Source organism: Drosophila yakuba, chromosome 2R (genome assembly GCF_016746365.2).
Source record: "Drosophila yakuba strain Tai18E2 chromosome 2R, Prin_Dyak_Tai18E2_2.1, whole genome shotgun sequence".
Lineage (NCBI taxonomy): Eukaryota > Metazoa > Arthropoda > Insecta > Diptera > Drosophilidae > Drosophila > Drosophila yakuba.
In genome coordinates this window covers 4,681,628-4,708,251 of record NC_052528.2, presented here as the reverse complement: position 1 = coordinate 4,708,251, position 26,624 = coordinate 4,681,628, and the positions used below count along the sequence as shown (strand labels likewise).

Genomic DNA, 26,624 nt, shown 5'->3' with positions numbered 1-26,624 from the left:
CAGCAAGCGCCATGTGCGCCTGGCGGTATGCAATAGTTTCTGTTTCTGTTTCTGTTTCTCTTTCGTTTCCGCGAATGTCCGTGCACGTATGCACACGTATGGTGGTGTGCGTTTGGGGGCGCGTGTGTGTGTGTGTGACTGTGTGTGTCTGAGTGCGTGTTAGCCGACAAAGTGCAACACACAGCGCAATGACCGACGTACTCGAGCGTTGACTCGTTTCTGCGACAACTTTTCTCGCTCCTCGCCGATGGGAATAATGATCTCAGCGTAATGACGATTTTTAGCAGCCAGTAAGCTTGTTGATGCTGTGCCGATGACGTTGCGAACTCGCTCTTTCTCGCTCTCTCTGGCCCTCGCGCTCTCTCTTTCCCACACTCTCTCGGCCATTTTGCGGAAGTTTCAACTCACCGCAAAACGCTCCAAAATGAGCAGCCAAATTGCGAGTTCCTTCCTTAATTGCGCACTCGTATCGTTTATGTTTATGTATTCCCTCCCTTTTGCATTTTCTCTTTGGCCATATAACAGTTTTCTCTTATACTTCGCCTTCGGTTTATAGCACGCACTTTCCCGGTGACGTCACAAGGCTTTCCCAACGCTTTTTCCATAGATTCAGTTGTTGTTTGGGCTGCACAAGCCGGCAATGTAAACAAAACATAAAATATATGAATGGGTGAGTGAGTTGTGCGGGTGTCTGGGTTGTTGGACTGCTTCGGATGAGTGGGTGGAATTCGGGTTGGAATTGGGTGGAAATCGGGTGGAAATTGGGTGACCCCGATGCACTGGTGTTGGTGCAAATTCGGCAATGCGTGTGCGCTGCGCCTGATGAATGAAAACTTCGAGTGGCCGCGTGGAAAGCGGGAAAACATCTGAGCGTCAGCTGAACGGCCATATGTTTGAAAATGTGCCTGTGGAAGCTTAAAATGGTTTTTGAATACTAAGTGACTCAATACTGAAAATGTCCAAATTTTTACGAATGAATTATTTGTTAGTAAGTAAGTAATAGTAATAGTAATTAAACGTAAGCTAGTTTAGTAATATTTTAAAACTGGTGTTTAATAAATTATTACATACATCATATCACAGGATTAATAAAAGTAGTGTTCATATCAGTAAAAGGGAAACTGCCTAACTGTGCAGGATTTAGTTTTAGCGCTAAAGGTAATGCAATGAAAAGTACTGAATAATTTAAAAATAATTTCATTTAATCAAAAAATGGCGCTTGTTGACTGCTAACGACTAAATTACATTCATTTTGTTCAATTATAGTGTTTGGTAATTCTTAAGAATATTTTTCCACCCTATGATATTAAGATACAATATTATGATGTACGGATTCTTCACTTAATAAATAATAAATACAAAATAAAATTTTGTTGGATAAGCTTGGTTTTTACATCGAGCTGTTTATTAAAAATAATGACTTAATCAATTCCGTAACAAATTGAGCTAATCATTTGGTATATTGTTATATTAAATTAAAGTACCCCAGTCAATCAAACCAACTTCAAATTGTTTTAAAACAGCACCCCCTTTTTTGAAATCCTTTTTTAAAATTCGAATGCCTTGCCAATCAAGTTCAGTTGAAACCAATCCATGCTTTGGAAGACACAGAGTATCCTGTATTAATTTCAGCCTGGCAGACAAATGCAAAAACCATCGACAGGCCGTGTCAGAAAACACACGAAAATCGAGTGAGCCCCAGAGCAATCGCAAACGCAATCGCATTTTAATTTGAATTCTTTCTGGTGAGGCTCTTACAAAAGCCCCCATGCGATGTGCACGACCAAAAAATGAACTTAAGTTTCGGCCAAGAATCTTGTTGAAGAATTTCTATTTGAGCATTTGTCATGTCTTCGCCTTAGTCTATAAAATATATTCTCGGTGGATGGGGACGCGGGGTGTGTGCAAATATGCGAAAGCTAAATGTCAGAGTCAACCCTTTCGAGCCATTCTGCCTCTGCCTCTGTTTTTTTTAGCCTTTTCTGGCCGGTGTTGCCGCCTTCGCCCCTTTTTTGGGTGGAAAGGAAAGTTTTTATCTTAAGCTGCGCTGACAGGCAGCAAAGCGGCAGGCGAAGCAACACAAGTACAAGCCGGACAATGGAGCCGGGGGGAGGGGGGTGGCCGAACGGAAAATGGGAAATGGAATATGGGCGGGAAAGGACGAGGCCGAGGGCAATGGCAAACGTCAAGTTATAGAAAATGCCAGTGCCTGCACAATGAGAAAAGTGTCATCCGAATTGCTAATCAACTGCCTGATGCTCAGGAGCCTCAAAGAAATGTAAGACCTTCTTAAAAGAAAAGTCTCTACAACTTTGGTGCATTCAATCATATGAAAATATCTATTTGTGCAAATTTATACTTATCCAAAACAACAAAATAATTACAAAATATTAAAATAGCATTTTTAGTTTTTTTTAATAATTTAACCAATTAATAAGGACCATTTTTTATCGTCCCAAAAATATCCCAGTAAAAATAACTTGCCCAAGCAAGCTAAACACTCAGCTTTTGTGTGAGTGCAGAAAAGGGGAATGAAACTGGTCTTAGAGGGTGAAAAAATTAAAGGACATGCTGAACGCATTCCTTGGGACACGGGCTGACAGTGAGTGATTTGACCATACCCTCATTTGCGTGCAGCAAGGACCAAGATCCGAGCTCTGGGTTCCGGGGTTCCGGGTTCCGGGTTCCGTGTTCCGAGATCCAGGCACCAATGGATTAATGTGCAAGGATGCGACTCGTCAGGCAGGCCAAGAAAATTACGTCAAGCTACGCAATGGGCCCGCTCTCTCCCCACCACCCCCGAACCTAACCAAATCCAACGCAACCCAACCCATCCGAACCCAACCCACTTTCCTTTTGGAAATCTGATGATGAGCGCCGACTGCTGCGGGCGGGCGACTCGAAATGGGAGTGACTCATTTACGCGCTGCACTCGAGTTTCAACCGGCAGTCGACGAAGAAGGAAAAACGGGGCTGCGAGAACTTTGCCAAGCTATTTCTGCGCCCAAATGACAGCGAAATGTAATAATGAAAAACTTTTTCTTTGTCAACTTGATGAGTATGAAATTTTTCACAAAAAAAAAAAAAGATTAAATAAAATAAAAGACGAGCAGCAAAGGAAATGGTTGGGCTGGGCTTTGGGGGTAGGGGGGAGAAGAGGGGCTAGCTAGAAATATGAAACGTCAGGACTGGTCCTTGGTTGGCCTTCGAGATTAGTTATGGCAAAGGAATTTCCAAGCGAAGGCGCACGCAAATGATTGCATGCCGCATTACGCATACGCCCGGTTGTGCGTGGCTCGTTTTAAATTGAATTTTAATATACAGCAGACACAAAGAGCTGTACATGCGAGCATACGTATGTATATAGCTGGTACTGGTCCTTTTCCTGGCTGTTATAAGCCGGGCTTGCCAGCCACCCCGAAAAAACACATGTTCTGCATTTTTACTTTGTACTGGACCAGCAGGACCCACGGTCCATCATCCCCACCATTTTGCTGCACCGCATCGAGGATTGCGGAATTCATAAGCTATGTGCGTTTGCTACAAAAGTGGAATTTTCGCCACGCCAAAGGATGCCCGCTTACAGGCTTCCAGCTCACAGTTCCCAGATCCCAGTTCCCGCTTCCTAGATCCTGGGCATGCCATTAACCCACTCGCAAAAAGCGCAAAATCGCTTAAATTATTGTTGCAAGCTGCCAGTGCCAAGTGGCAGGCACAACAGCAGCAACAAAACAACAACAACACCAGGAGGCAAGAGGCAGGAGGCAAACCACCTGGGCTTTTGGCCGCGCTTTGCTTTGAGTGCCAGTTAGCATAACTCCGCAGGCCGCAGGCGAATATGTCTGCTGTTGCTGCTTTTGCAGCTTTTGCCGCTTTTGCTATTCCTGAGTTGGGTGCTGCTCCTGATTTTGCCGTTGCCATTAGAAATATTTCTGCCGCGGCAAAGGACATCCTCCCACCAGCCTGCCGAGCTGCGAGCTGCGAGCTCCGAGCTGAAAGTGTCTTTGGTGGGTGCTAGCTATTGCCTAAATAAGGAAGTTGTGCGGGAAAACAGGAAAAACAACCACATCCACTACACTTTTCTTTGTTGCTTTAAAAATAAACTTTAAGAAGAGCGCACCTTGTATTTTAGCAACGAAATGATAAGAAGAGGAAAAAGCGATAGGGATACCACAACAAAACCCAATCTTATCTAACGTATTACTTCGCTTATCAAAACAGTGGGGATTGCACAGCATTGCGAAACAGGAAAGGGCAGTTCATCAGACAAACATTTATTGTAATCAAAACCTATATGTAACTACTATATAAGGAACACAAGTAAAGGCCACGAATAAAGGGCGAATTATTGCTCGACATCCGTGAATTTGAAGGGGAACGCAATGGCCGGTTCCATGACGAACATGGTCTTGAATGGTCGGCTGGCATCCCGATTGAACTCCACATGAAAATTGCGAATCAACTTGGCCACGGTGGTCTCCATTTCCAGGTCCACCACTCGCTTGCCAATGCACATGCGGGGTCCAAAGCCGAAGGGAAGGAAGGTGAAGGGGCTGGCCTGCATCTTCTTTCCGGTCTCCGGATCCCTGAGCCAGCGCTCCGGCAGGAACTCATCTGGTCGCGGATAATATGTACTGTCCTTCATAAGCACATTCGAGCCGAGCAGGACAGTCGTGCCCTTGGGCACCCTGTAACCCGAAAGTATCACTTCATTTTGGCACGTTCTCATCGTTCCCAGGCCATTGGGATAGTATCGCAGCGTCTCCTTGATCACAGCCCTCAGATAGGGCATGTCCTTCATGATCTCCTCGTTGAGAAGAGCATCCTTGGTGGGCATGATCCTCAAGAGCTCCTCCCGCAGTTTCGCCTGCTTGTCCGGGTGTTTTGAGAGGCACAGTAGAACAGCCGACAGGAGCGTGGCTGTGGCATCCACGCCAGCGAAGAGTATGTCCACACTCATAATCACCGCCACCTTGGGATCGATCTCCATTAACCGCTCCAGCATACTGTTGCTGTTTACTTTTTCGCCCGCTTGTCGACGCTTTTCCAGTGCATCCTGATTTTCCTTCAGCAGTTTCTGGGCCACGTCCAAACTGTCGTTGAGAGTTCGCATCATTTTCCTGTAGGTGGGCGTCGATACTATCTTCCACATGGAGGGCTGGAAGTCTAGCTCGAACGTGAGCCGGAAGATATCTCTCGAGGTTTGGAAGAGGGTCAATGCATCGGGATTATCGCGGTTTTTCCGTATCATACCCATTTGCCGGTCGAAAGCCACCAGGCTGAGTGACTCAAAAACAAGCCGGCATATTTCATCGGTGAAATCCTCGGGGACTTCCAGAGTCTTTGGATCGCGAATTTCCTTAATGCTGCAGAGTAAGAATAATTTTATTTAATAAAAAGCTTTCAAAACTAATATCTTACCGCTCTATAAACTCATTATTAATATTCGACAGGGGTTCATAATACATTCTTAAGCCCCTGGGTTGCATGAAGATCGGATTAAGTGCTGATCGTAGTTTTCCCCAAGCGTCGCCTTGTCTGAAATATTAAATCGATTTTCTACCGTGCAACCAATGAATAATAGGTGTCATACTCACGCGGCCACCAGTCCTGCGATCTCGCCGTAAACGTCTGGTCTAACATGTTTGCGGAAATATACAATGGAGTCCAGACTATCACGATGTGGCCAAATACCCTCGTTGCGGAAGACCACCTCAATGTCCTTTGTGCTGAAAGTGGTGACCCAATCCTTGCGGCCAAACATTCCCGGCATTATGTAGATATCTCCATAGCGCTTTCGCATTGCACTGGTGTATTCCGTAATCGAGGCATTTTGGAATTCACCTCCTGGCATGAAAGCCCTCATAAATTGGAATTTGTTGGGGCGCGGAATCTCATCGTAGGGCTTGTTTTCCTCGGATATCTATGAATGGAAATCACTATTATGATAAATCTGTTCGACTGGATTTTTGGTATACTAACGCTAGATTTTGCTTGATCTTGTGCCAAAACAGAGGCTGTTCTTAAAGATCGAACGGGGCCTACAAAAATCGCCAGAGATCGCGCACTGCTCAATGTATTCATTATATTCCTTCTGGTGATCGCCTGCAACTGAAAGCTGTTTCACCTATGAGGGCGTTCTTATAGCAAATGCTTATCTCTAAAACGTAAAAAAGAGAGGAAAGCTAATAGTATGAAATGCTTCAAAAAGCAAAACTCTCAAACCAAAACAAAAGCCAGCAAACAAAGCATGAGTCTCTGTTTCTTATCACTAAACAGTACAATCACCGTGAATTGCCTACCTCACTCAGCTCGAAATATAAACAAACGAATGTGACTAGCAGAAAGCCGGTTGAGAGCGTTAGAAATTAAAATACCCCACAGAGAACAAATTGAGTATAAGAGCAAGCTTCTGATTAGAAATGGTGAAAAAAAAAGATATCATTAGACTACTTCTTGGACACACCAAAGTATCGGTTCTCCCAGACAATTAACAGCCAATGCCGTTTCTGCAATATTGATAGAATTCTACATCCTAGAACCCCCACACCTGAAAATCTCCAACATTTACTTAAATTGCTGAAAAAAGCTAACGTAATCCATCTCCTGTAAACATTCACTGCATATATATTGTAAATAATGTTGTAACTAATTACTTAAGTAAATATTAAAGAGTCCGACTAAAAGCCCAACTTTAAAACTTTTGTGTAGAACGTAAAAATAAATAAATAAACAAGAGAGAACGCTCAGGTCGAGTACCCCGACTATCTGATACCCGTTACTCAGCTATTTAGCACTGGTAGTTTTTGGCGTTTTTTGGGCGTTAGAGTGGGCGTGGCGATAGAAATTTGCAAAAACTAACAAAAACGTGGAAAAATATAACAAAATTTTGTAAAAGTGTGGTTGTGGAAGTTGTGGGCGGTTTGTGGGCGGTTTGTGGGCGTTAGGGTGAATGTTGCAAAGAGTTTTTTTGCAGATCGATAGAAACTTACAATACAAAAAAAATAATTAAGAAATATCAAAACATTTTTTAAAAGTGTTGGCGTGGCAGTTTGGGCGGTTTGTGGCGTCAATGTCACTAGAGTCTGGATGCCGAACATGAACTTATATAGGTCCTGAGATCTCGAGGTTTATACGGACGGACAGACAGACAGACATGGCCAGAACAACTCGGCTATTGATCCGGATTTTCAACGAATCTAGTAATCCCTTTTACTCTACGAGTAACGGGTATAACAAGCAATTATCACACTTTGATTTTCTAACATTAATGAAACAAATTAAAATAAGTTGTATTTTGTTTTAAGGCAACATAGCTGACCTCAGACTATCACCTTATTTAAGGTGATTAAAGTGTATCCTTAACATGTATGTATTACCAAGAGAGCTGAAACTCTTAGCTCCTCAAGACTTGGTAAAGATGTGCTGTGCTCCGCTGTGGTACCCAAAACAAATTACGCCAGCCAAATGCAATCCAAGAAGAGGCTGTAAATCTTGGCGGCATTGTTGTGCTATATCTGCGTCAGATCCCGGATCCTTTAGTCCTTTGGCCTCCCATGTGCATAATCAGTGCACTCAGGCATTGCACAAAAGGCGCAGCGGAGAACAGAACCCAGTTATGTTCAAGTGTCACCAAGGCTGGCCGCAACTGTCGGCAATAACAAACCCAGTGTCGAGTCGAGTCGAGTCGAGTTGAGTTGGGTCTGAGGATGAGACCGAGACTGAGGGGGAATCCCCCGATTCCCATTTTCCAGCTCTGGTACTGACGTCAGGAGACGTGTTGCTGCGGCTCCGTTTTGTACCTGCCCCCGACGTACATGACTGCCATTGCCCCTTTCATTGCTTCTGAGTGCGTGTGGTCTCCGGTTGCAGTTGGAGTTGCAGTTGCTCATTTCCCGAGCCATCCCACATAGCCACATAGCCGCATGGCCTAAACCAGCTGCCTACTGGCATCTGCCGCCCGACGTATCTCTTGAATTCATTGCTGAATTCAGTCTTTGGCTCCTTCAGCTCCAGCTCCTGGCCCCTTTCGCTTTCCCAGTCCTTTGTTTCAGTGCCTGGTGAAAGGTTTTTAAATTTCGACTGGAGCACCCTTGAAGCTGCCTTTGGCAAGTGGCACAACATCCACATCCTGCCACGGCGCCCATTCCCACTTGGCTGCTGGAATTTCTCACGTGTGCCGGGCGTCTTTTGAAGACCGGGTTTTGAACGCATCAAGCACAACGACTTGAAGTGTTTATATTCCATGCCGACAACTTTATCCACGCCAAAGATGCACTGGGAGAAACGAAACAAATGAATTTCATACAAAAAATGGTAAAATGAATACTGAAACTTGTTAGTTTGCCTTATCTTTAGAGATTCAGTTTCAGGAAACCTACAGTCTGCTGAGATCTATGTCCGAGAGTTGTCTGTCTGCCTAAGTTTTTGCTCAGTGTACTAGTAACAGTAACAGCAACAGAAGCAAAATCCCTGGCAGCAGCATCAAGAACCGCAGAAGCAGGAGCAGAAGCTGGAGCGCAGCAGCCAGTTGCCTTGTTTATGGTAATTACTTCACAAATCCTGCAACTTTTTAATTAACTTAATTTGCTAGAAATGCAGCAACCTCCTAGGCACACGCACACATACGTATGTATGCGTGTGTGCAGCACAACAAAATGTTCCACAAAAATGAAACTGCATTTTATGTTTCCTTAATCCTCCTGCTGTTGGCTGTTAGCTGTTGGCTGTTGGCTGTTGGCCGTTGGTCATCAAATCAAGTGATTGCCCGGCACACACGAGTGGCACCTAAGACTCGGCTGGACATGTGGTTAACGCTGTTTTTCCATGTCATGTCACCCAGCTGACAACGTTTCGTGTTCGGATGCGGTTTGTGGGCGGATAGATGGTCGGGCGGAGCCTTCAAATGCACACTGCTCGACGCACATTGTCAAAATTCGTCACTCGGCCAGCACTCATATGCATGCAGCGGGTGGTGGGGGGGAGTTGGACATCCGCATCCGCATCCCCACACTCATTGCCATCCTCACCTCACCGTCTTTCCAGTCCTGCCACCTTCCGCCTAACACCTGGCCTAATGAGCTGTCAGCAGCCATGGCTGCTACCAACTCGGCAAAGCAACCACAAGATTTTGCAGACACTTCTGGCCAGCACACACACACTCGCACAACTGAACTGGCCGTTTTGTGTACATGTGGCTGGCCCATTGCACTATGGGAAATTTGACCCCTTTTTCTGGCCAAAACCTATTTTCTGAAAGTCGGAATATTACAATAATATTTAGTGTACGCATTCATAATTGACCAATCTTTAGTGCTGCGTACTAGAAATTTTAATAGATGGCGCCACAACAAAGAAATCAGCTGTTTAAAACAGCTGTTGCGCGTACACAAAAAAACAATCTGCAACATTAAGTTTTTCTTTCGTTACAAAAGTTCTAATATCTTTGGAACCAAAGCGTTAATTTTCATTCTGTAAAAAGTTTTTTAATCAGTGGGCCTTCTATTAGGCGTTTGAAACATTCAATAGAAAAAAAAACTAGTGTTGTTCCAGTAATTTAGTAAAAATCTTAGTTGCTTTACAAAAGTATTTTTTTTTATAATGCCTAACTTTGAATAGAGATTTAAAGTGATTGCAGCAGATTGCATCAATAAAATATACCTCATGTTGTAGCTTATTTAATTCTTGTTCAGATTATTGTAATTTTAAAAACCACTTTTACCGATTCTGGGAGAATTTATAGATTTTAGACTTAACCCTACTTTTCCAAATTCAGAGTAATCTCATGCTAAACGAGAGTTAAACAAGGCGGTTGCTGAATTGCTTCGTTATTTTTATTAGTACTATTGTTGTTAAATAAATTAAAATAATTAAGTATATAAACTCTATCACAAAATCAGTTGTTTTTGCTAAGATTAGAAAAAGCATACAAAATGAAAGAAAGCCTTTACGAAAATTAATAATATAAATAAAAGGAACTGTGCCACGCCCCCAGAGTTTGGGGTACGCTTAGATATGGTCTAGTGCAAATTATTGCAAAAAAAAAAATTAAATATCTTTATTCGTTCTGGAGTTATAATATAAAAAAAATAGAAAGGGCGGTGCCACGCCCACAATTTTTGGTACCATAAAAGATATGGACTAGTGTAACCCCATACAAAAAACACCAATTGAATATCTCTCCCCGTTCTGGAGTTATTAATTTAGGCCAGAAAAAGTGGTCAAATTTCCCATAGTGCATTGTGTGTGTGTGTGTGTGTGTGTATGTGCCTTAACATGTCTTGATTGCCAAAAACTAAGCGTTATACCAAATATTGCAGCTGCAGCTGCAGCAAACAAAACACACTCACTTCGAAGCGATGCTTTTGACCATTTCTGTTTATGGACTGCTAACTAATTTGGCCAAATGGATTCTCTGGCATCGATATGGCCATCTAGTCTGTGGTTCCTTTGAGCCGCTAGCAACAATAACAGTGTTTATAAACAGACAGGAATTCCGGTTCACACGAGGTTTTACAGCAAGTATCACAGAAAAGAGTTTTTTTCTTGGACCTATTTACTAACTCTTAAATCATGTGGGCAGTAGGCAGGCTGAAGTGCCTTGAATCCACATGTTAAGTCCCAGCTCTGCTGCTTTTAGGGTTTTTTAGCTCTCGATGGAACCAGCTAGTGATCCTGACAAAAATACTTCCTTAAAGGCTATCTTTATGCTGTATCTCTTGCATACATTTTAGCTTGAGAGTAGGCCCTTGTACTCAAGACTTTCTTTGGTTGATGAACCTCAATTAAAATTGGAGGAGTCCCCCTAAGTTTTCGGTATGATTTGCGCCTTTGAAACTTTGAAACCCGTTCCATATCGAACTCACTTAACCGCTAAATGCCCGCCGGTTAATCTAGGCCCTTCGGCACATTGTTCGTTTGATTGACCGCGACTAATTAATAAATTGTGGCAGTTTCGACAGTGTTTAACTTGGTTGGTCGGCTGCCTGGCAAAAAAGCGATGCCCGCATAGTTGACTTCTCGCACACCCTCCTCGCACCACTGGCATTTTGTTGATTAAATTATAATAAGCGATGGCAGCTCTTCGGAGCGCTTAACCCTCTTCTTCTCTGCGAATTAACCCAAACCCAAACCCAAAGCCACCCATATAAGTCAACAATTACAATTATGCTTTGATGACCGTATGACCAGCACACATTAATTTATAATTTGTTCAAATTATAATTGCCGGCCATAACTGCAACAACGCACGCCAGTGGCATTTGGGGCATTAACACTAACACCCTGGGGACATGACTAAGCCCCTGACACAGCATACGAAACAAGCTGCCCCGAGTGGGGCCCACACGAATTTAACCTCTTCAATTGACCGGAGCTCAGAGCTCAGGGCTCAGAGCTGGCGTAAGTGGGGGATTGTTTGTCTGTTGACCTTCATGACGTCGTCGGCAGCGGCAAACACCCAAACATCCAGACGACCAGAACCAGAACCAGAACCAGAACATCCAGATACTCGTACGTACATATGCACACACCCATCGGCGATTGCACTCAAGGGTTGCACTCTCGCTCGGCTGTCAGTCAGTGCTCATCGGGGATTTTCCAGCTGCCCGCATACCCTGTAATCGAATCAGTTCCTCGCGACGAACCAAATCCCTGAGAACATTTTCGGATAATGAGCAGTCCCTTTTCGTAATTAATATCAAGTAGCTTGCCCAATGCAGGGGTGATAAAAGACATTGAATTAAAAGTACCCAAAAAATAAAACACAATGAAAATGTACATCTTATGTACGTTAGCTTCTTAAGGGATCATATTGGTTCATGTTTTATTCCCAGCAAAGGAATGTTTATGTATTAATATTTACTGAGAATGTATTTAAGACATAAAAATGTTATATTAAATTAATAACCTCTTTTGAAATGCAAGACTTACGAATGATTATATAAATAAATTTTTCAAATGGTTATGTTCATTTGAGTATTCACGTATTTTTCAATGGTTATGTAGTTCAGTTTTCTTAGTTTAATTCCTATCTGAAACTCTTTTATATATGTTTAAGGTATAACACTATATAACTCGCTTGCAAGTACTATTTTAATTAATTTAATTTAGTTAGTAAGTCTTAGTAGTAGTAGTAGCGTACCTAAAATCATTTCGTTTTAATTCTACTAATGTCTACTATGACGTACAGACTCAAACGATGAAGCCAAAAACAGGTATCTCTTAGTTGAAAGACTGCGAGATCGTTTAATTGACAGAAGATGACGCATTCGATCTAAATTGAATTATTTACTCGCTCTTTATGAATGAATCGCCCGTAAATGATTCAGTCAGCAGCTGCAAAACGAGTGTGAGTGTCGCAAGCGTAGTGCTAGTGCTAGTGAATATGTATTTTTGGTTCATTCAATAAATGATTATTTATGGGGCAGATAGAGGCGGCTTCTGCCAGTGGGTTCCGGTTAAAAGCCACTCTTCTGCAAGCCGAGCTCATTAATTTTTTTGGAAGCGACCCCGGTTACCCTTCGCATTTGACGCCCGAGGTGGAGTTCAAATGGCAACCGGGCTGAAGATTTCTCAATTGTCGCTCTGGCGCCCAGGGGGTATGACAATTTAATTAATTAACGACACAGAACTCACTTTCAAGCATGTGGTGGGCTGGAAAATGCTGCTGCTGTAAGGAAGGAAGTAAAGGCAAACTGGGAGACACACATCGACGACTTGGCCCCACTGGCCCCGTGGCCCCTGCTTATTATTCGGCAACCGAAAAAGCCGCAAACTGGATGGGAGGCAGCCACTTCTGTTGCTTCTCGAGTGGCACCCCCACCCACTCCGCTAGGTGGCGTGCTGGTGGTGGTGGTGGTGATGGCAGTGGTGGTTTCATCAATCATGGGAAGTAGAAGAAACCTAGCCCGCAGGCGCCTAACCCTTCGATGAACTCATTGAACCCGAATATCACATTCTATGAGGGCCCCTGCCTAATTGCATTATTTGCTATATTAAAGTCAAATTAACGGGGCAACATCACAAGGACCAATACATATAGAATTATGGATGTATGGTGGAATGGCGGTATGGCGGTATGGAGGTAGAGCCACTTCTGAAACTCAACTGGTGAATGTTTAATGGGCATTTGGCTTTGATGTTTGCTGGCCATCGCATTTCCCATTTCGCAATTTCGCCATTTAGAGCAATTTGCATTTATGTTTTCTAAAATGTAGCCATGCAGCAGCAAATAGAGTTATTACATGAAGTGGCCGTTTCGTTTCTGGGAATGGATTTCATTGCTCTGGTCGAAAAATTCTATTTCATAAGCGTTGCATGCCTCAAATTTTACAGCAAATAAACATTCCGCATCGCCGCATCCAATTCTATATATATCTATCTCACCACTATGTGTGTGTGTTGGTGTGTGTTTGTGTTTGTGTTGGTGTGTGCCCATTTCCTCTTGTGCTTGTGATTGTGCTTGCGTTTGTGTTTGTTTTTGCATATCTGCATCCGAACAAAGTGCTGCTCTCGGTTATGTGCCACAACAATTTCGTTGTTTTTTGTTTGGCTTGACATAAATTACAGCGACAGCACGCAAAACTTCAGCACGCATATTTTCCAGCTTTCCAGCTACAGAGTTTTTCAGCTTTCGGCAATTCGGGGCACAGGATACCGAGATGCAGGCCACAGGACCCCGGGCCTTTCACTGACATTCCCACCGCACTCGCAGCACAACACTCGCCCTGGGTATACATTTTTGCGAAATTTTGTCAATTCTTTAACCGAGACATATTTCTGCTTGCTAGCCCCGACATGCCATAGTTATGCTAATGCCAACATTGGGTCGAAAGTGGGCGACGAAGTGGATGGGTTGTCACCTCTGGCTTCCTGCGAAATGTGTCAAAGATTGGCCAAACAAACTATGGCAGCAGTGAATTCAATATGCCACACATTGGGCAACAGCAACAGCGAAAGGATAACTTGGCCAAAGACGAGTGGCAAACAAACATCAAAGCCTCGTTAAAGAAAAGCTTGGCAGAACACCTTGCTAAGATTATATTTCCCATTAATAAACAAATTTTAAAGGAAACAGGATATGTAAATATATAATTTTCAATTACTTATAACATGTACTTGTTAAACAATAAACAGTATTTACCTTTTTACTATTAAAGTAAAATATAAAATATGTATGCAAAACTAAAAGCATAAGAAAAAAGAGATATAAATGTTGATTAGCTGTAGCCAGCTTTTATTTGCGTACTACATGCAAACTTAGTGTCTAGTGCCTCAGCGCGTAAACATCAGTTTGCAATTTAATAATATAGTGAATGGGAGGCCAGCAACAACTCCTGAAACGCAGATTTTCATCGCAAGGAAAGGGGAAGTGGAAGTGGCAAGAAACGAAGCATACTTATTTGGGTCACTCACGCTCACAAATGTTGTCTCTGTTGTTGTCTGGGCACAGATTGCCGAACAAGTTTGGGGGGGGGAAGAGTGGAGCAAGGACTAGACGGCAATTTGGTAAACAAGTCGGCCACGACTATATTTAGGTGTCCGACGCGGTATGATCATAAAACCCATGCAGAAACAATAAAGTGGACAATGGAATTGCATAAATTGGGACACGAAAACAGGCCAAAGTCAAAGCCAAAGCCAAAGACGGATTTAGACCAAGTCGGGTAAGGCTGCACAATACACATCTTTACGACCCAGCACCCCCGCTTTTCCCCAGTGAATAACGGCCTTTCAGGCGGAAAAACAAACGTGAGCGTCACTTGCAATCCCCATGAATGACTCTTTCAGCCGGCAGGCGGAATTTCGGGGCGGATTGGTATGCTGTGTAAGTCGCTTTTTTATGACCTCTGGCCCCTCAGATATGTGCGTAAGATATGCGTAGATGGAGCGTCCCCATCGCGGAGGTCAGGCTGAAGTGTCGTCGGGTGTAAATCATATTTACAGTGGTACTCTAATTGAATTAGGCCTTCCCCCAGCTGCTACATACCATCTATATAGCAGCCAGCGTGAATAAAAGAGAATTTAATTGTACATATCGAAGCATATTTGACTCTTTTGCCGCAGATGCTCGGATTGAAGAAATATGCTGTTTTTGATTCCCTTAACACCACGAGCGACGTTGAAAAGTGTAGGCAAATTTCCTATCAATTATCTACCTACTTACTTCCAACTTCATTTGTTTGGAAACTGTTAAGAAAATATAAAAACAAGAGAGTTCATCAACTCAGTTGCTCAACTCAAGCGAATTCATAATTAAAAATTTTCGATGGAAATTCTCTAAAATAACAATTCAATTAGTGACTCCTGAAAAATTGCTTATTCATTTAGTTGATATAACACCATTTCAACACTTTACTTCGTATCCTTTTATAAATCTATGTGTACAATAACTTACAGCTATCTTTTCGATTTCAAAATTTAAATGTTTAGTTTTATATTACTATTATTTAAGACATAAACATGTATTTTTTTTTATTATAGGCACCGATTTTTAACTACAGGACAAATCTGAATTCCCGTTTCTTATTAGAAAAGGGGGTTCCGAAAATTTTAAAACAAAATTCGAAGAACAACAAAACTAAACCACTTACAAAGTTAGCAGCGGAGTAGTAAATTGTCTGACAAGCAAACCGCCATCTAGGACATTTTTATTGTAAGTCGTAATGTATAACGTAAATAAAATGAAGTAAAACTTGTTTCATGTAAAAATGGTCTTTCTACTTTTCCCTGAGTAGACCGCTTGCATCATTCGCCGATAGGTGTCGCGCCAAATGTAAGGTAAAACAGTCTGGCAGCACTTGGCTTCTTACTACACAGAAAAAATAAAATAACCTAAAATAAAAAATATAGAATCATATAACCATTATGAAATAATAAACGACAATTAAAAAATGTATTAAAATATAGCAAAGGAGTAAATAATTTTTAGTTAATTGGTAAGACAATTAGTATTCCTGTTTATAAAATATGTTCTTAACTAGAATTTTGATTATCCAGTTGCATGAATGAGTGGAAATTAGTGGGGGAAAATTTCTCATCGTACTAATTGGGGGTTTGTTTAGGACAAACCTTTTTAAAATAAAAAATTGGGTATAAATTTACCCTAAGAAAACTGATCAAGGTCAGACGATATATTTTTATTTAGTTGATAATAATATCATAATATAGTAAGAAAATTATTGTTTTTTTATTGAACGATTTACATCCAACTCTCCTAATGTAATAAAAGAGTTAACAAAATAATAGAATTAATCCCACGAATTAATGATTGTTTTCAGAAAAAACTTGCGATGGATTATTTACTGTATCGCCATAAAAGTTTCGAGCATGGTTTATTCTTTGTAATCGTAAGCTAAATCGCGGTAATTTATTTTTAATCTGTTGCAATTGAAGCCCCAGTTTGGAATCGAATCCATCAAGACTGCCAATCCTAATGGTCCGCGTTGGGGGCATTGGGGGCAAAGAGCTTGGATACTTCCGACTGAAGAAAAATTCCGCGGCTGCAGTGCAGCCATTTAGGAAAAAAGACGTCAGGTGGCACTTCCCGTTTGAGATCTGAGATCTGAGATGTGGAAAGATCAGAAGGCGGCGCCGCAACCGATCGATTGATACAGATATTGGTGGTGATCTTGTACGATATTTCTCGTGAATTAATTGCTTTGGAGTTTTGGCCTGGGCCGCGTAAACGGTTTGAAATGTAGCTCACGATCACATGTCTCTGGGCCCGAAATGGAAACAAGTGCAACAGACTTTGCCACTTTGCCACTTGGCCGGTGTGAAATAAATTGAGTAATTAGGCGGTGTCAGAGTCGGGACTTCGTGGCGAGTTGCAAGGAACTGGTTGTCCCAAGATCTGCTAGTTTGCCTTTTTGTCGTGGCAATTATTTGCCCAGTTTTAGTTTGTTTTTATTGCATTTCGATTAGTTTCGAATGGGTTTTCGACATGTATGTCGCAGCTAATTAAAAATACACACCGCGGAATTTTCTTACGCTCTTTTTGGGCGTTTTGGCCCGCCCGAAACGCGCACTAATTCAGTTAACAAGTTAATTTCCAGCCCGTCTGCCTTGGCAACCTTAAATGCCGAAAACCATGGCAACGCGAACTCGACACAACAAAGTTGCCGGCGGCCAAAACAAATCGAAACACAATATCTGCAAGTTGCCTTTGAAGTTGAGCTTTTGGTCACGGTCCTGGAAAAACAGCAAGTAATCCATGTACGAGCCGGGAACGGAGCAGATCAACTGCAACGGCAGACTGATTGAATTGCCCACCTTGGAGGTTGTGCGTCCAGGTGAAGGAAATTCCCCACCATTTGCTCAAGAATTCACTTCATTGTCCTGTGTCCTGTGTTCTGTATCCTTCGTCCTTCGATTAGCTCCCAAAATGCCCAGCGACGCCAACATTGATTGGTTGCTCCACATTTATTTTACTCGCCGCGAATTCACGCGCTGTCGCCGACTCATCGAACGTGAGCTGAATCGCCATTTGAATCCCGAGTACCTGTACTTTGTCCAGGTGAGATGACGAAATCCAAGGACCAGTGTGATTCGCTTTGGTTAATGCCCGGTGTCTTTTCTAATTGATTGCCTTCGCCAGGGACTAATTGACCGTGAAGAGGGCAACCACATCGAGGCGCTCAGGCATTTGCAAAAATCCGCGGAGCTCAATCCGAGGAACATCGAGACCTACAAGGAAATCGGCCGTACACTGTGGGTACCTCTTTTAATCCTCACGCAATTCACATATTTATTTTTTTAATTTTCAATCATTTTTTCATTCAAAGGCGCTTTGAAGCCCAGTTCATTTACTGGATAATTAATCACAATCAGTTTTACTATTCCTATAACTCGTTTTTCGTGTGTTTTTAATCTACTTATGATTATACAATTGGCCATAATAATGTTGAAGATTAAATGAATGTATGATTCAATTCAAATAATTTCGATTAGGTAATGGAACTTTAACGTTTACATACACATTTCGAAAGCGGCTTTAAAGCTTGATGCCAACTCGTATTCGTTTCAGCTACATAATGGGCCGTTTTAGCCAGGCTCTGGGCGTTTTTCGGGAGGCGGAACAAAGGAGCAGCCGGCAGGACCACGAGATATACCACTATCTGGGAGAGCTCCTCTATAGAGCGGCCACGACCCAGAGTCAAAAGGAAGTGGCCAGCCAGCAGCAGGATGAGGCCAGGACCTACTTTGAGTTGGCCGTGCAATCCGGCCGCAAACTGGAGAGCTATGTTCGCCTGGCGGAGTTGTATCGCAAGGACAAGCAGTACCAAAAGGCCATTGAAGTCTTAGAGAACTGCCTACAGTTAGTAGTTAATCGCCTGTGCCTCGTCATTTTTTGTATAAATTGTATAATTTGGCCCCTTTCAGCTTGACTCCGGAGAACTCGGAGGTGCTGATTGAAATCAGTGTGCTGTACCTGAAAATCAACGAGACGCAAAAGGCTCACGATCGCTTGGCGGAAGTCGTCAGCATCGAACGGAAATGCTCGCCCAAGGGACTTTTGGCCTTTGGCGCCATTTTGCAGGTAAAAGTGGTGTATGTATTTATGTATTTCCTTTGCCACAATCTACTTAATCGTATTTATGCCGAATTTGTGTGAATATTCTGAGAACAGTCGCGCAACGATGTCGATGGCGCCCTCAGCAAATACAGCCAAATCGCAAACGCTGAGCCGGAAATTGCCGAGCTGTGGAATAACATCGGATTGTGCTTTTTTAAGAAGCAGAAGTTCATTGTGGTAATGGAATGCCAAGATGGTGTATCACTTGTGCGGGCATTTAAATGTTTAATACCCTACAGGCCATTTCATCGCTGCGCAAATCCGTTTGGCTATCACCACTGAACTACAATGCCCTTTACAACCTCAGTTTAATCTACATTGCGTGTGAGTTGGCCAAAACCGAAGTGCACATTAAGTATTTATGTTGGGAAGCATTTTCGTAGTATCAATTAAATTATCCTTGCTTGTGGGCAGATTTGTAAAGGGGGAAATAAATTATATTTCAACACAGATTTACTTATTGTGCCAATATCTCTGCATTCAACGATGTGCAAGCTGTTGATATGGAAATGTGCAGTCGCCATGTGCAGACATTAACATTAGCATTGCAGATTTTATTTAATTCACTTGTTTAGTTTGTTTGAATATATAGAAATATTTTTATACCCGCTACTCGTAGAGTAAAAGGGTATACTAGATTCGTTGAAAAGTATGTAACAGGCAGAAGGAAGCGTTTCCGACCATATAAAGTGTATATATTCTTGATCAGGATCAATAGCCGAGTCGATCTGGCCATGTCCGTCTGTCCGTCCGTCTGTCCGTCCGTATGAACGTCAAGATCTCAGGAACTACAAAAGCTAGAAAGTTGAGATTAAGCATACAGACTCCAGAGACATAGGAGCAGCGCAAGTTTGTCGATTCATGTTTCCACGCCCACTCTAACGCCCACAAACCGCCCAAAGCTGCCACGTCCACACTTTTAAAAATTGTTTTGATATTTGTTCATTTTTGTATTGGTCTTGTAAATTTCTATCGATTTGCAAAAGAATTATTGCCACGCCCACTCTAACGCCCTCAAACCGCCCAAAGCTGCCACGCCCACACTTTTGAAAAATGTTTTGATATTTTTTTCATTTCATTTCATTGTAAATTTCTATCAATTTGCCAAAAAACTTTTTGTCACGCCACTCTAACGCCCACAAACCGCCAAAAACTGTCAGTGTTGAAGACTCTCCTTCGCACTTCCACTAGCTGAGTAACGGGTATGAGTTAGTCGGGGAACTCGACTATAGCGTTCGCTCTTGTTTATTCTGCACTCTATGATTAAACACAAGAGAATGATGACATAGCCACGTGACTCGGTTAGTGATCCTGATCAAAAATATACCCTTATACGGTCGGAAATGCTTCCTTCTTCATACTTTTCAACAAACTTAGTATACCCCTTTAACCTACGAGCTATGGATATAATACTGCGGAGCCCACAAGCCGTAGGGTTCGAATTGTAGAATAAGAATGTTTTTCGTTATATATTTATTATTATTTAAAATATTAAAAGCAATTTTTCTAGATGAAAACGTGGAAAGCAAAACCACAACTGCTTGACACTCAGAACTTTTTGTACTATTAGAGAATCCTTTTGAAATGCCTCCTGCACTTCGACAGTTTTAGAATTGGCGAATAACTGCTTGAAATTTTGTCAACATTTGTCTTTGTAATGCCTTAGTCAAAGAAAAATCGTTTCGAGCCAACTAAAAGCCAGCCAAATGAAACCCGAATAAACAGAGACACAATGAAAGCAAACTGCATGAGAAGGTTGAATTTTGGGGACAAATAATCACTCGAGACGTGCGAGGGACTCTATGGGTTGGGGGTTTTAATAAATTTCCTAACAGTAGCAGGACACATCCGAGCCGAAGGCATTCGTTACCCCTTTTCGCTCCTGCATTGTTGCTATTTGTTGCCATTTCCTGCCACTTCTTCCGTTAAGAAGCATCTGTTGTTTTCTATTTACCCCATCTTGGCTGCAGCTGAACAATACGCCAGTGCCTTTCACACGCTGGCCGCAGCCATAAACCTGCGCAAGGATAATGCCGAGTGCTTCATGCTCCTGGGCCGTAAGTCTGTACCCATGCACTCGAAAAATAAATATGTAGTTGAAAGCTATTAATAAGTAATATTCCCATCACTATTTGCATCTTTAATCATTTACCACATAAACATCAAATATATATACGGCTTACCTGTTTAGCGTATCTTATCTTTAGTAAAAGCAGTTGACCAACCTCCCTTTTTTAATGTGTACGCTTTACCTAAAATAACAGCTTCTTCCTCCCCAACCCGCAGTTTGTTTGCGAAAGCTGGACGACTTGGAGAATGCGTTCGTGGCCCTCGAAAGGGCCAGTTCCATGGCAACGGGCCAACAGGGAGCCGGACGTAATCCCTTAGTTGTGCTGAACTTTGCCCTGTTTTGCTACGAAACAGGAAGATTAGCCTTGTCCACGGAGCAGTATAACCGGTTCATGAGCCAGGCCCAGGATCTTCTGCTGCCAACGGAAGTAAGTCGTCCGAAATACCACCATTCCCAGTGGATGTATGCAGTGGCACGTGAATAGAAAAAGAAATTCCACCGCATAATTGGCCAGAAAGTCCACCGAAATTACACCCACGAATTCCTTGCACCTTCGTTACATTGTGGACGAAACTCGCTCGAGACCAGATTTTATCAATCTTAATTTCCTGCAGTACAAGTTCCAAGCCACCAAGCTGAAATCCCTGCTGCGAATCTCGAATCAGGGCAATGGCATCCTGCTGGATTCCGCGGATATGGGGGAATCTGACGTGGGTCAAAACCGGTCCACGGAACTCCTGCCGGACGAACTGCCACTGGAGGTGAATGCTGTCGTTAGTCAGAACTAGATGGTAACAGGATGGTAACTAGATGGTAAATAGATGGTAACTGAATGGTAACTAGATGGTAACTGGATGGTAACTGGATGGTAACTAGATGGTAACTGCATGGTGGTAAAAGCAATAAACGATTCATTTGAATGCAACTCACATCAAAACAATGCTTTTGAAAGTGTTCACATTTATTTATAAACAGTACAAGCGACTTAAAAATTACTCAAAATATGGGTGTTCAATTGGCCAATGTAAAATGCATTGGCACTTTGTTGAAAACCAGCTAACGCCACACAATCAATATAGAATTCTCTCGTAGTTCCAGCTAAGAAGAAAGAGTAACTCGGGGCTCATTGAGTTCTTCAGTCCTCTTGGCATAGCTACAGTTTTGATGATGGATTCTTATTTTTACATCTTATTGAAAAGTAAATGTCTCGTTTTTGTACAGCTCGCACTGACTTAGCCTATGAAACTTATGTTATAATACGAATTTGAAACACCAACTGGCAAACTCATAAATGTATTAAATATAAAACGTAAGTGTAATTATTTGGAAATGAAATGGCACTTTGCGAAACAGCCAGATCACAAGCAGAATCAATTTCTAAACCGATCGATGCGCCAGTCAACCCCTTAGTTCTATATCTAAAAGTAAACCTTTGTGGAAATCATCTGATCAACTGATCATTAGTCCCACACTCACAGTTTTTCATAGTTGTTATTTAAGATAGCGAAACTTTTATAAAGTTCATGGTTTAGAAAATTCAAATTCAAAGCCGGACAAGAACATCTTGGATGTCCCCCACCCACTTCATTCCTCATCCACCCTCATGGATGGATTACATCTAAAGCCCAATTAGACACAAGTCGTGGTAACACGGGTCAGCCTGGTCATTTCGGTGCTGCCAAAGTGCCGCTTCATGAAGAGCGACCGGAAGGTGGTCCGGAACTGTTTCGACATCAGTCCGTACAGCACGAATCCCACGGCGGCGTTGATCAGGGCCAGCAGGTCCATCAGCTCTCCAAATGGCGGATAGCAGTGGGCGAAGAAGCACTTCTCCATCACCCCGGACAGCAGACCAAGAAGTCCCTGCGGAAACTCCGTGATCAGAAACAGAACCAGCACCGCAACCAGCAGAAGGGTAGTTCGATCGTTTCGGCGATCACAGCGCGGCGGCCTAAAATGAAAATTGGAGACAAATTCATACTAAAGATGGGAAATTACAAAATATATATCTTACACAACGATAAATATAGAAGGGGGATAGGGGAACTAATCAAATATTGTAGGGGCTTTTAACCGCACTTTGAATCTATCTTTGGAAAACGGGTTTTAGGTGTACCGATCCTTGCGACAAAGAACGCTGAACATTGAAACTATAAGAGATTCGACTAAATCCAAGAGCGTTAGAACGTAGGAAATACTGAGATTATAGAATATTGTAGTTCACTACAGTAATAGCGAATGCCTAGCACTAAAGAGGTGTGTACTTACTTCTTGGATTTCGATTCATTCAGATTAAGCTGGATGGCATACTTGGCAGGATTGTTGTAATCCCTCAGCTTCAAGCGACGCCTCGATGCCTCGCACAACACATGCATGAGTACTGCACTGATCACAATTAGTATGCCGCACGGCAGAAGTTTGATGAGCACGGAATGTATCCAGAAGTTGAATCTGCAAAGGATTTTAAAAATACCAAAGCAACCACTTGAAAACTGATTTCATGAGGGTCGAGCTTTTGTCTTAAAAGCCTTTAGCATTGCTCCTGCTTTCGCAGAAAACATGAATGCTATCAGACTTCTTATGCATGCGCACCTGTAGAGCACCGAGTCCTTGTCGAAGTAGACGTGATACATGGCCTCGGAGTTGAGCTTGTCCACGTCGTACGTCTCCCGCACCTGGAACACAAAGTACGTGGGCAGGCAGAGGATCGGCGAGAGGATGAAGGGCAGGAGGATCGCCTCCCGGGAATGTGCTAGCAGGAAGTTGGCACAGCCCCCGTTCGGATGTCTGTGGAATAGAGACGGTAACATTTGGCTATAAACAAAAGACGGGGGAAGAGAAGAGAAGCCACATTGCCACAATGATGTGGTAGTCAGATTAGCCGGATGTCTGTTCGAATTACGGATGCGGATTATCATGATGAATGTGAACCGGAGACAAACTCTACATGGATGACGGCGAGTTCCGGGGTAAGTCATGCAAAAGCTGGCCGAAGGATCTTCTCACCTGATAGCCACATACCGCCACACCGCCAGCGTCACTGTCAGTCCAATGGAGATCGTATGCAGGATCTGGGTGAAGTGCATGTGGACCAGCAGACAAACCGCCCAGGTGTAGCTCAAATCCTTTTCACCTGCAACAGCAGCCCAAGGTTAAATAATAAGGAATCCCTATTAAATATGAATTTTTAAAATAACAAGATGAGAAAATCGACTATCAGATACTCATTACTCAACTAAAGGAAGTGCTAGGGGATTGCAGATATGCACGCATGTAATTGGGAATAGGTGAGCCTGTTACTATGCAACGAGAATACTAACTAGTCTTTATAGTCTAGGTTATAGTGAAATATTATTACTAAAAGTATGCTTACCTGGCCCCATGTAGATATACTGATACGATGTATAAGGTATATACTCCAGCATCACAAACATGTCGGCCACCGCCAGCCACTTGAGAATGTTGTTTATGGGCGTCTTGGCCATTTCCTTTCTGGTCAGGACCATTATGTTTAGGATGTTTGCTATTGTCCCGAAAATGCAAATCTAGGTGATTTACAGAAACAAGAAGAATCCACATGAAATGCGTCCTTTGTCAAATCGAAACTCTGAGCGCTCACATTCTTTCGATTGAATGCACTCCCCTTGGACACCAAAGTGGATGAATATTTTATTTACTCAGCTCGTGAGCAGCAACTCAACTGTCGTGACCTTTCGTATTTGCATTTTTTAATACTGCTCAGGCAAGCACAAAATGGCACTACAGAAAACGAAGTTTATCTCAGAATTTAGTTCCAATTTAGGAGAAAAACTATTCTTCTGCGAACAAATGAAAGCAATAAATCTAAATTTTTCAACTGTATTTCCTTTATGGTATTTCATTTAAAAAGGTGGCCTTTAGACTAGGTTTGAGAAACGGCTTGTCTGCATTTTCTGAGCAGATTCTTGTGGAGCAGGCCGTCTGCTTCAAACGCAAAAAGGCTTATGACTGACAATTATAATGAAAAATCTCATTAACGCCTCAACGCCTTAACTATATCTAATATAATTTATATCCTTTTCAAAAAATCCCTGAATGGGCAACCCGGACAAAAACAAAAGACCGAGATTCCCGTCCTCTAATTTGATTTGTGATTTTGATGGTGAAGCTGAGCGCATGAAATAACTTTAATTCGAAAAAAGGACGACTACCCAGGACTTTGGCATGAGTTCAAAGGTAAGAAGTCCCTTACATTCATCAGCGGTCTGTCGGCGAAAGGCTCTGTGAAACTTGGCCCGGCTTCCCTGGCCCATCATTAGTCAAAAGATTTCATTGTTTTGGCCGACTTTTTGGGTTTCTATTGGGGTTGCATTGGCCGATGTTCCTAATACTCACCATCAGTGAAACGTATCCATGGATGCTGTTGTAGGCCCGCAACCAGTTGTATATTTCCCCCTGACAATATCCCTGGCATTCATCCACCTGTGCAGTCATGTTCTTCATCTGGAACTCCTGCCACAGCTTCACGAACTTCTCGATGTCGGTGCTGGTGAGATGGTAGTTCTTCAGGACCGTGTCGTTCAGAGGGGGCCGCGGATTCAAATGGGTATGCCCCATTTGGCTGCCGGTGTCCTGCATCATTGCAGACCAATTAACTCCTGTCTTGTGATGATTACTAATTAGAAACTGAAACAAGAGTGGGATTTTTATTAGAAAGTGGATTTTGTCCCTTAAGAGCGCAGCTAACAACTTTCGCCTAAAGCGTTATTAAATATGATTACCTATTTCTTTCAAAGGATTTCATGTCATCTTAATGGGAAGTATTTCTGCTTATTTAGCTCAGACTCTGAGTTACAGAAAAGGAATAATAACATACAATTTTAACATCTAATTTTCCTTTACTTTGGGTTTATCTATGCCGTTTCTTCATTATGGGCATATGGTGTCGAAATTGCTACTGCAACTCCTCAAAACGATAAACAATTTTGAATCGACAAAGTAGAGCTGCAGTGAACTGAGCAAACCTGTCCAAATGTCCACCTGTGAATCAAAGCTACCTGGGCGTTGTAGGCAATTAATTGGCACCGCACTTGAATACAGAAGCAGCCCCATTAATACACATACTTTTCGAAAGAACTACACACTTTTTGTGTCTAGTTATAAGGCAAAAAATGCTGACTAAGCTAGTAAAAAATCATGAAGGTAATAAGTTTATGATTTATTACTCATTACATTATAATGTTTGTGGAGTCTGTGGAATGCACATTCAGTAAACAATTAAATTCAGAAAAAAATGTGAATGGTAAGTGGTTGGTTGTCCGTCCGTCTGACTGTCCGTCCGTATGGACGTTAAGATCTCTCGTTTCACTCTTATGTTTGAATATCCTTCATTAATTTCTTCCAGTGCAAAAGTTATGTTGGCATATGACACTACCACCCCGGATCACTCAGTTGGCCGAATCAAAGTCGACGTGTCCACACGTCGTCGAAGGTGTTGCATTTGGCTAATGGCGCGCACAAATCGAAGTCCGAATCTGAATACAAATCCTGTTCGCAACTCATTTCGCAACTTAAACGCTTGGCCGGACTTCGATCGATTGCATTGCCCCGTTCAATATGCATATTTAGGTAACTCAAAAATGTCCAATGTAGTTCCACTGAACTGAAACTAACTGCCAGTCAATCCAATGTCTGCCATTTGATGTTGATCGATTGGCCTTTCGCTTTCGTCAAACGTTAACTTCTGTTGCGTTGTGGGCAATTACTAGTTATTTCCACACATTCAATCAAAATGAAATTGGTCCCAAAAAACTCATTTCATTTCGACCATTTCAGTGTTCAGTCTCTCTACTGGAAGCATCTTCCTGCAACTGCCGATGCAATCAAAGGGACATTTAAGGAGGCAATAATGATAGGTAACTAGGCAATTATTAAGTTCGGGGAGACTCTGGTGAACCAAGCACCGACTATTGGATACTCGTTAGAATAGAAGATGGC

General features: G+C 42.4%; 3 protein-coding genes across 6 annotated transcripts in view; 1 reads left to right on the top strand and 2 right to left on the bottom strand.

Annotated features, from left to right (window-relative positions):
• Positions 1–4,258: 4,258 nt before the first annotated feature.
• On the bottom strand, positions 4,259–6,125 carry LOC6529333 (probable cytochrome P450 12d1 proximal, mitochondrial). The gene is made up of 4 exons (XM_002090302.3): positions 5,983–6,125; positions 5,598–5,923; positions 5,422–5,538; positions 4,259–5,366 (listed from the first exon to the last, which is right to left on the bottom strand). Exons 1-4 carry the CDS (start codon positions 6,082–6,084, stop codon positions 4,346–4,348), a joined length of 1,566 nt encoding a protein of 521 aa, XP_002090338.1. The 5' UTR covers positions 6,085–6,125; the 3' UTR covers positions 4,259–4,345.
• Positions 6,126–17,160: 11,035 nt separating this feature from the next.
• Positions 17,161–21,588, top strand: LOC6529331 (Bardet-Biedl syndrome 4 protein homolog). The gene is made up of 10 exons (XM_002090300.3): positions 17,161–17,294; positions 17,379–17,518; positions 17,600–17,712; positions 18,029–18,319; positions 18,385–18,541; positions 18,632–18,754; positions 18,817–18,901; positions 20,548–20,634; positions 20,864–21,075; positions 21,263–21,588. Exons 1-10 carry the CDS (start codon positions 17,216–17,218, stop codon positions 21,434–21,436), a joined length of 1,461 nt encoding a protein of 486 aa, XP_002090336.1. The 5' UTR covers positions 17,161–17,215; the 3' UTR covers positions 21,437–21,588.
• The window catches only part of LOC6529330 (G-protein coupled receptor dmsr-1), a 32,399-nt gene continuing 27,337 nt past the window's right edge, over positions 21,563–26,624 (bottom strand). For 3 of the 4 annotated variants that reach the window (XM_039372171.2, XM_039372172.2, XM_039372173.2), the window contains 6 exons: positions 25,023–25,313; positions 24,022–24,193; positions 23,655–23,781; positions 23,241–23,462; positions 22,917–23,099; positions 21,563–22,599 (listed from right to left, as the gene is read on the bottom strand). In XM_039372171.2, coding sequence (XP_039228105.1) covers positions 22,278–22,599; positions 22,917–23,099; positions 23,241–23,462; positions 23,655–23,781; positions 24,022–24,193; positions 25,023–25,268 — 1,272 coding nt within the window. In that variant the 5' untranslated portion in view covers positions 25,269–25,313 and the 3' untranslated portion in view covers positions 21,563–22,277. The remainder of the gene's footprint in view (positions 22,600–22,916; positions 23,100–23,240; positions 23,463–23,654; positions 23,782–24,021; positions 24,194–25,022; positions 25,314–26,624) is intronic. The other variant, XM_015196802.3, reaches the window with a different exon arrangement.

Bases quoted from the DNA above. Each gene is read 5' to 3' on its own strand.
- LOC6529331 (XM_002090300.3), top strand. From the start codon at position 17,216: ATGTACGAGCCGGGAACGGAGCAGATCAACTGCAACGGCAGACTGATT. The intron at 17,519-17,599 runs GTGAGATGACGA...TGCCTTCGCCAG, and splicing joins AGTACCTGTACTTTGTCCAG to GGACTAATTGACCGTGAAGA. The intron at 21,076-21,262 runs GTAAGTCGTCCG...AATTTCCTGCAG, and splicing joins ATCTTCTGCTGCCAACGGAA to TACAAGTTCCAAGCCACCAA.
- LOC6529333 (XM_002090302.3), bottom strand. From the start codon at position 6,084: ATGAATACATTGAGCAGTGCGCGATCTCTGGCGATTTTTGTAGGCCCC. The intron at 5,924-5,982 runs GTTAGTATACCA...TTCCATTCATAG, and splicing joins AAGATCAAGCAAAATCTAGC to ATATCCGAGGAAAACAAGCC. The intron at 5,367-5,421 runs GTAAGATATTAG...CTTACTCTGCAG, and splicing joins AATAATGAGTTTATAGAGCG to CATTAAGGAAATTCGCGATC.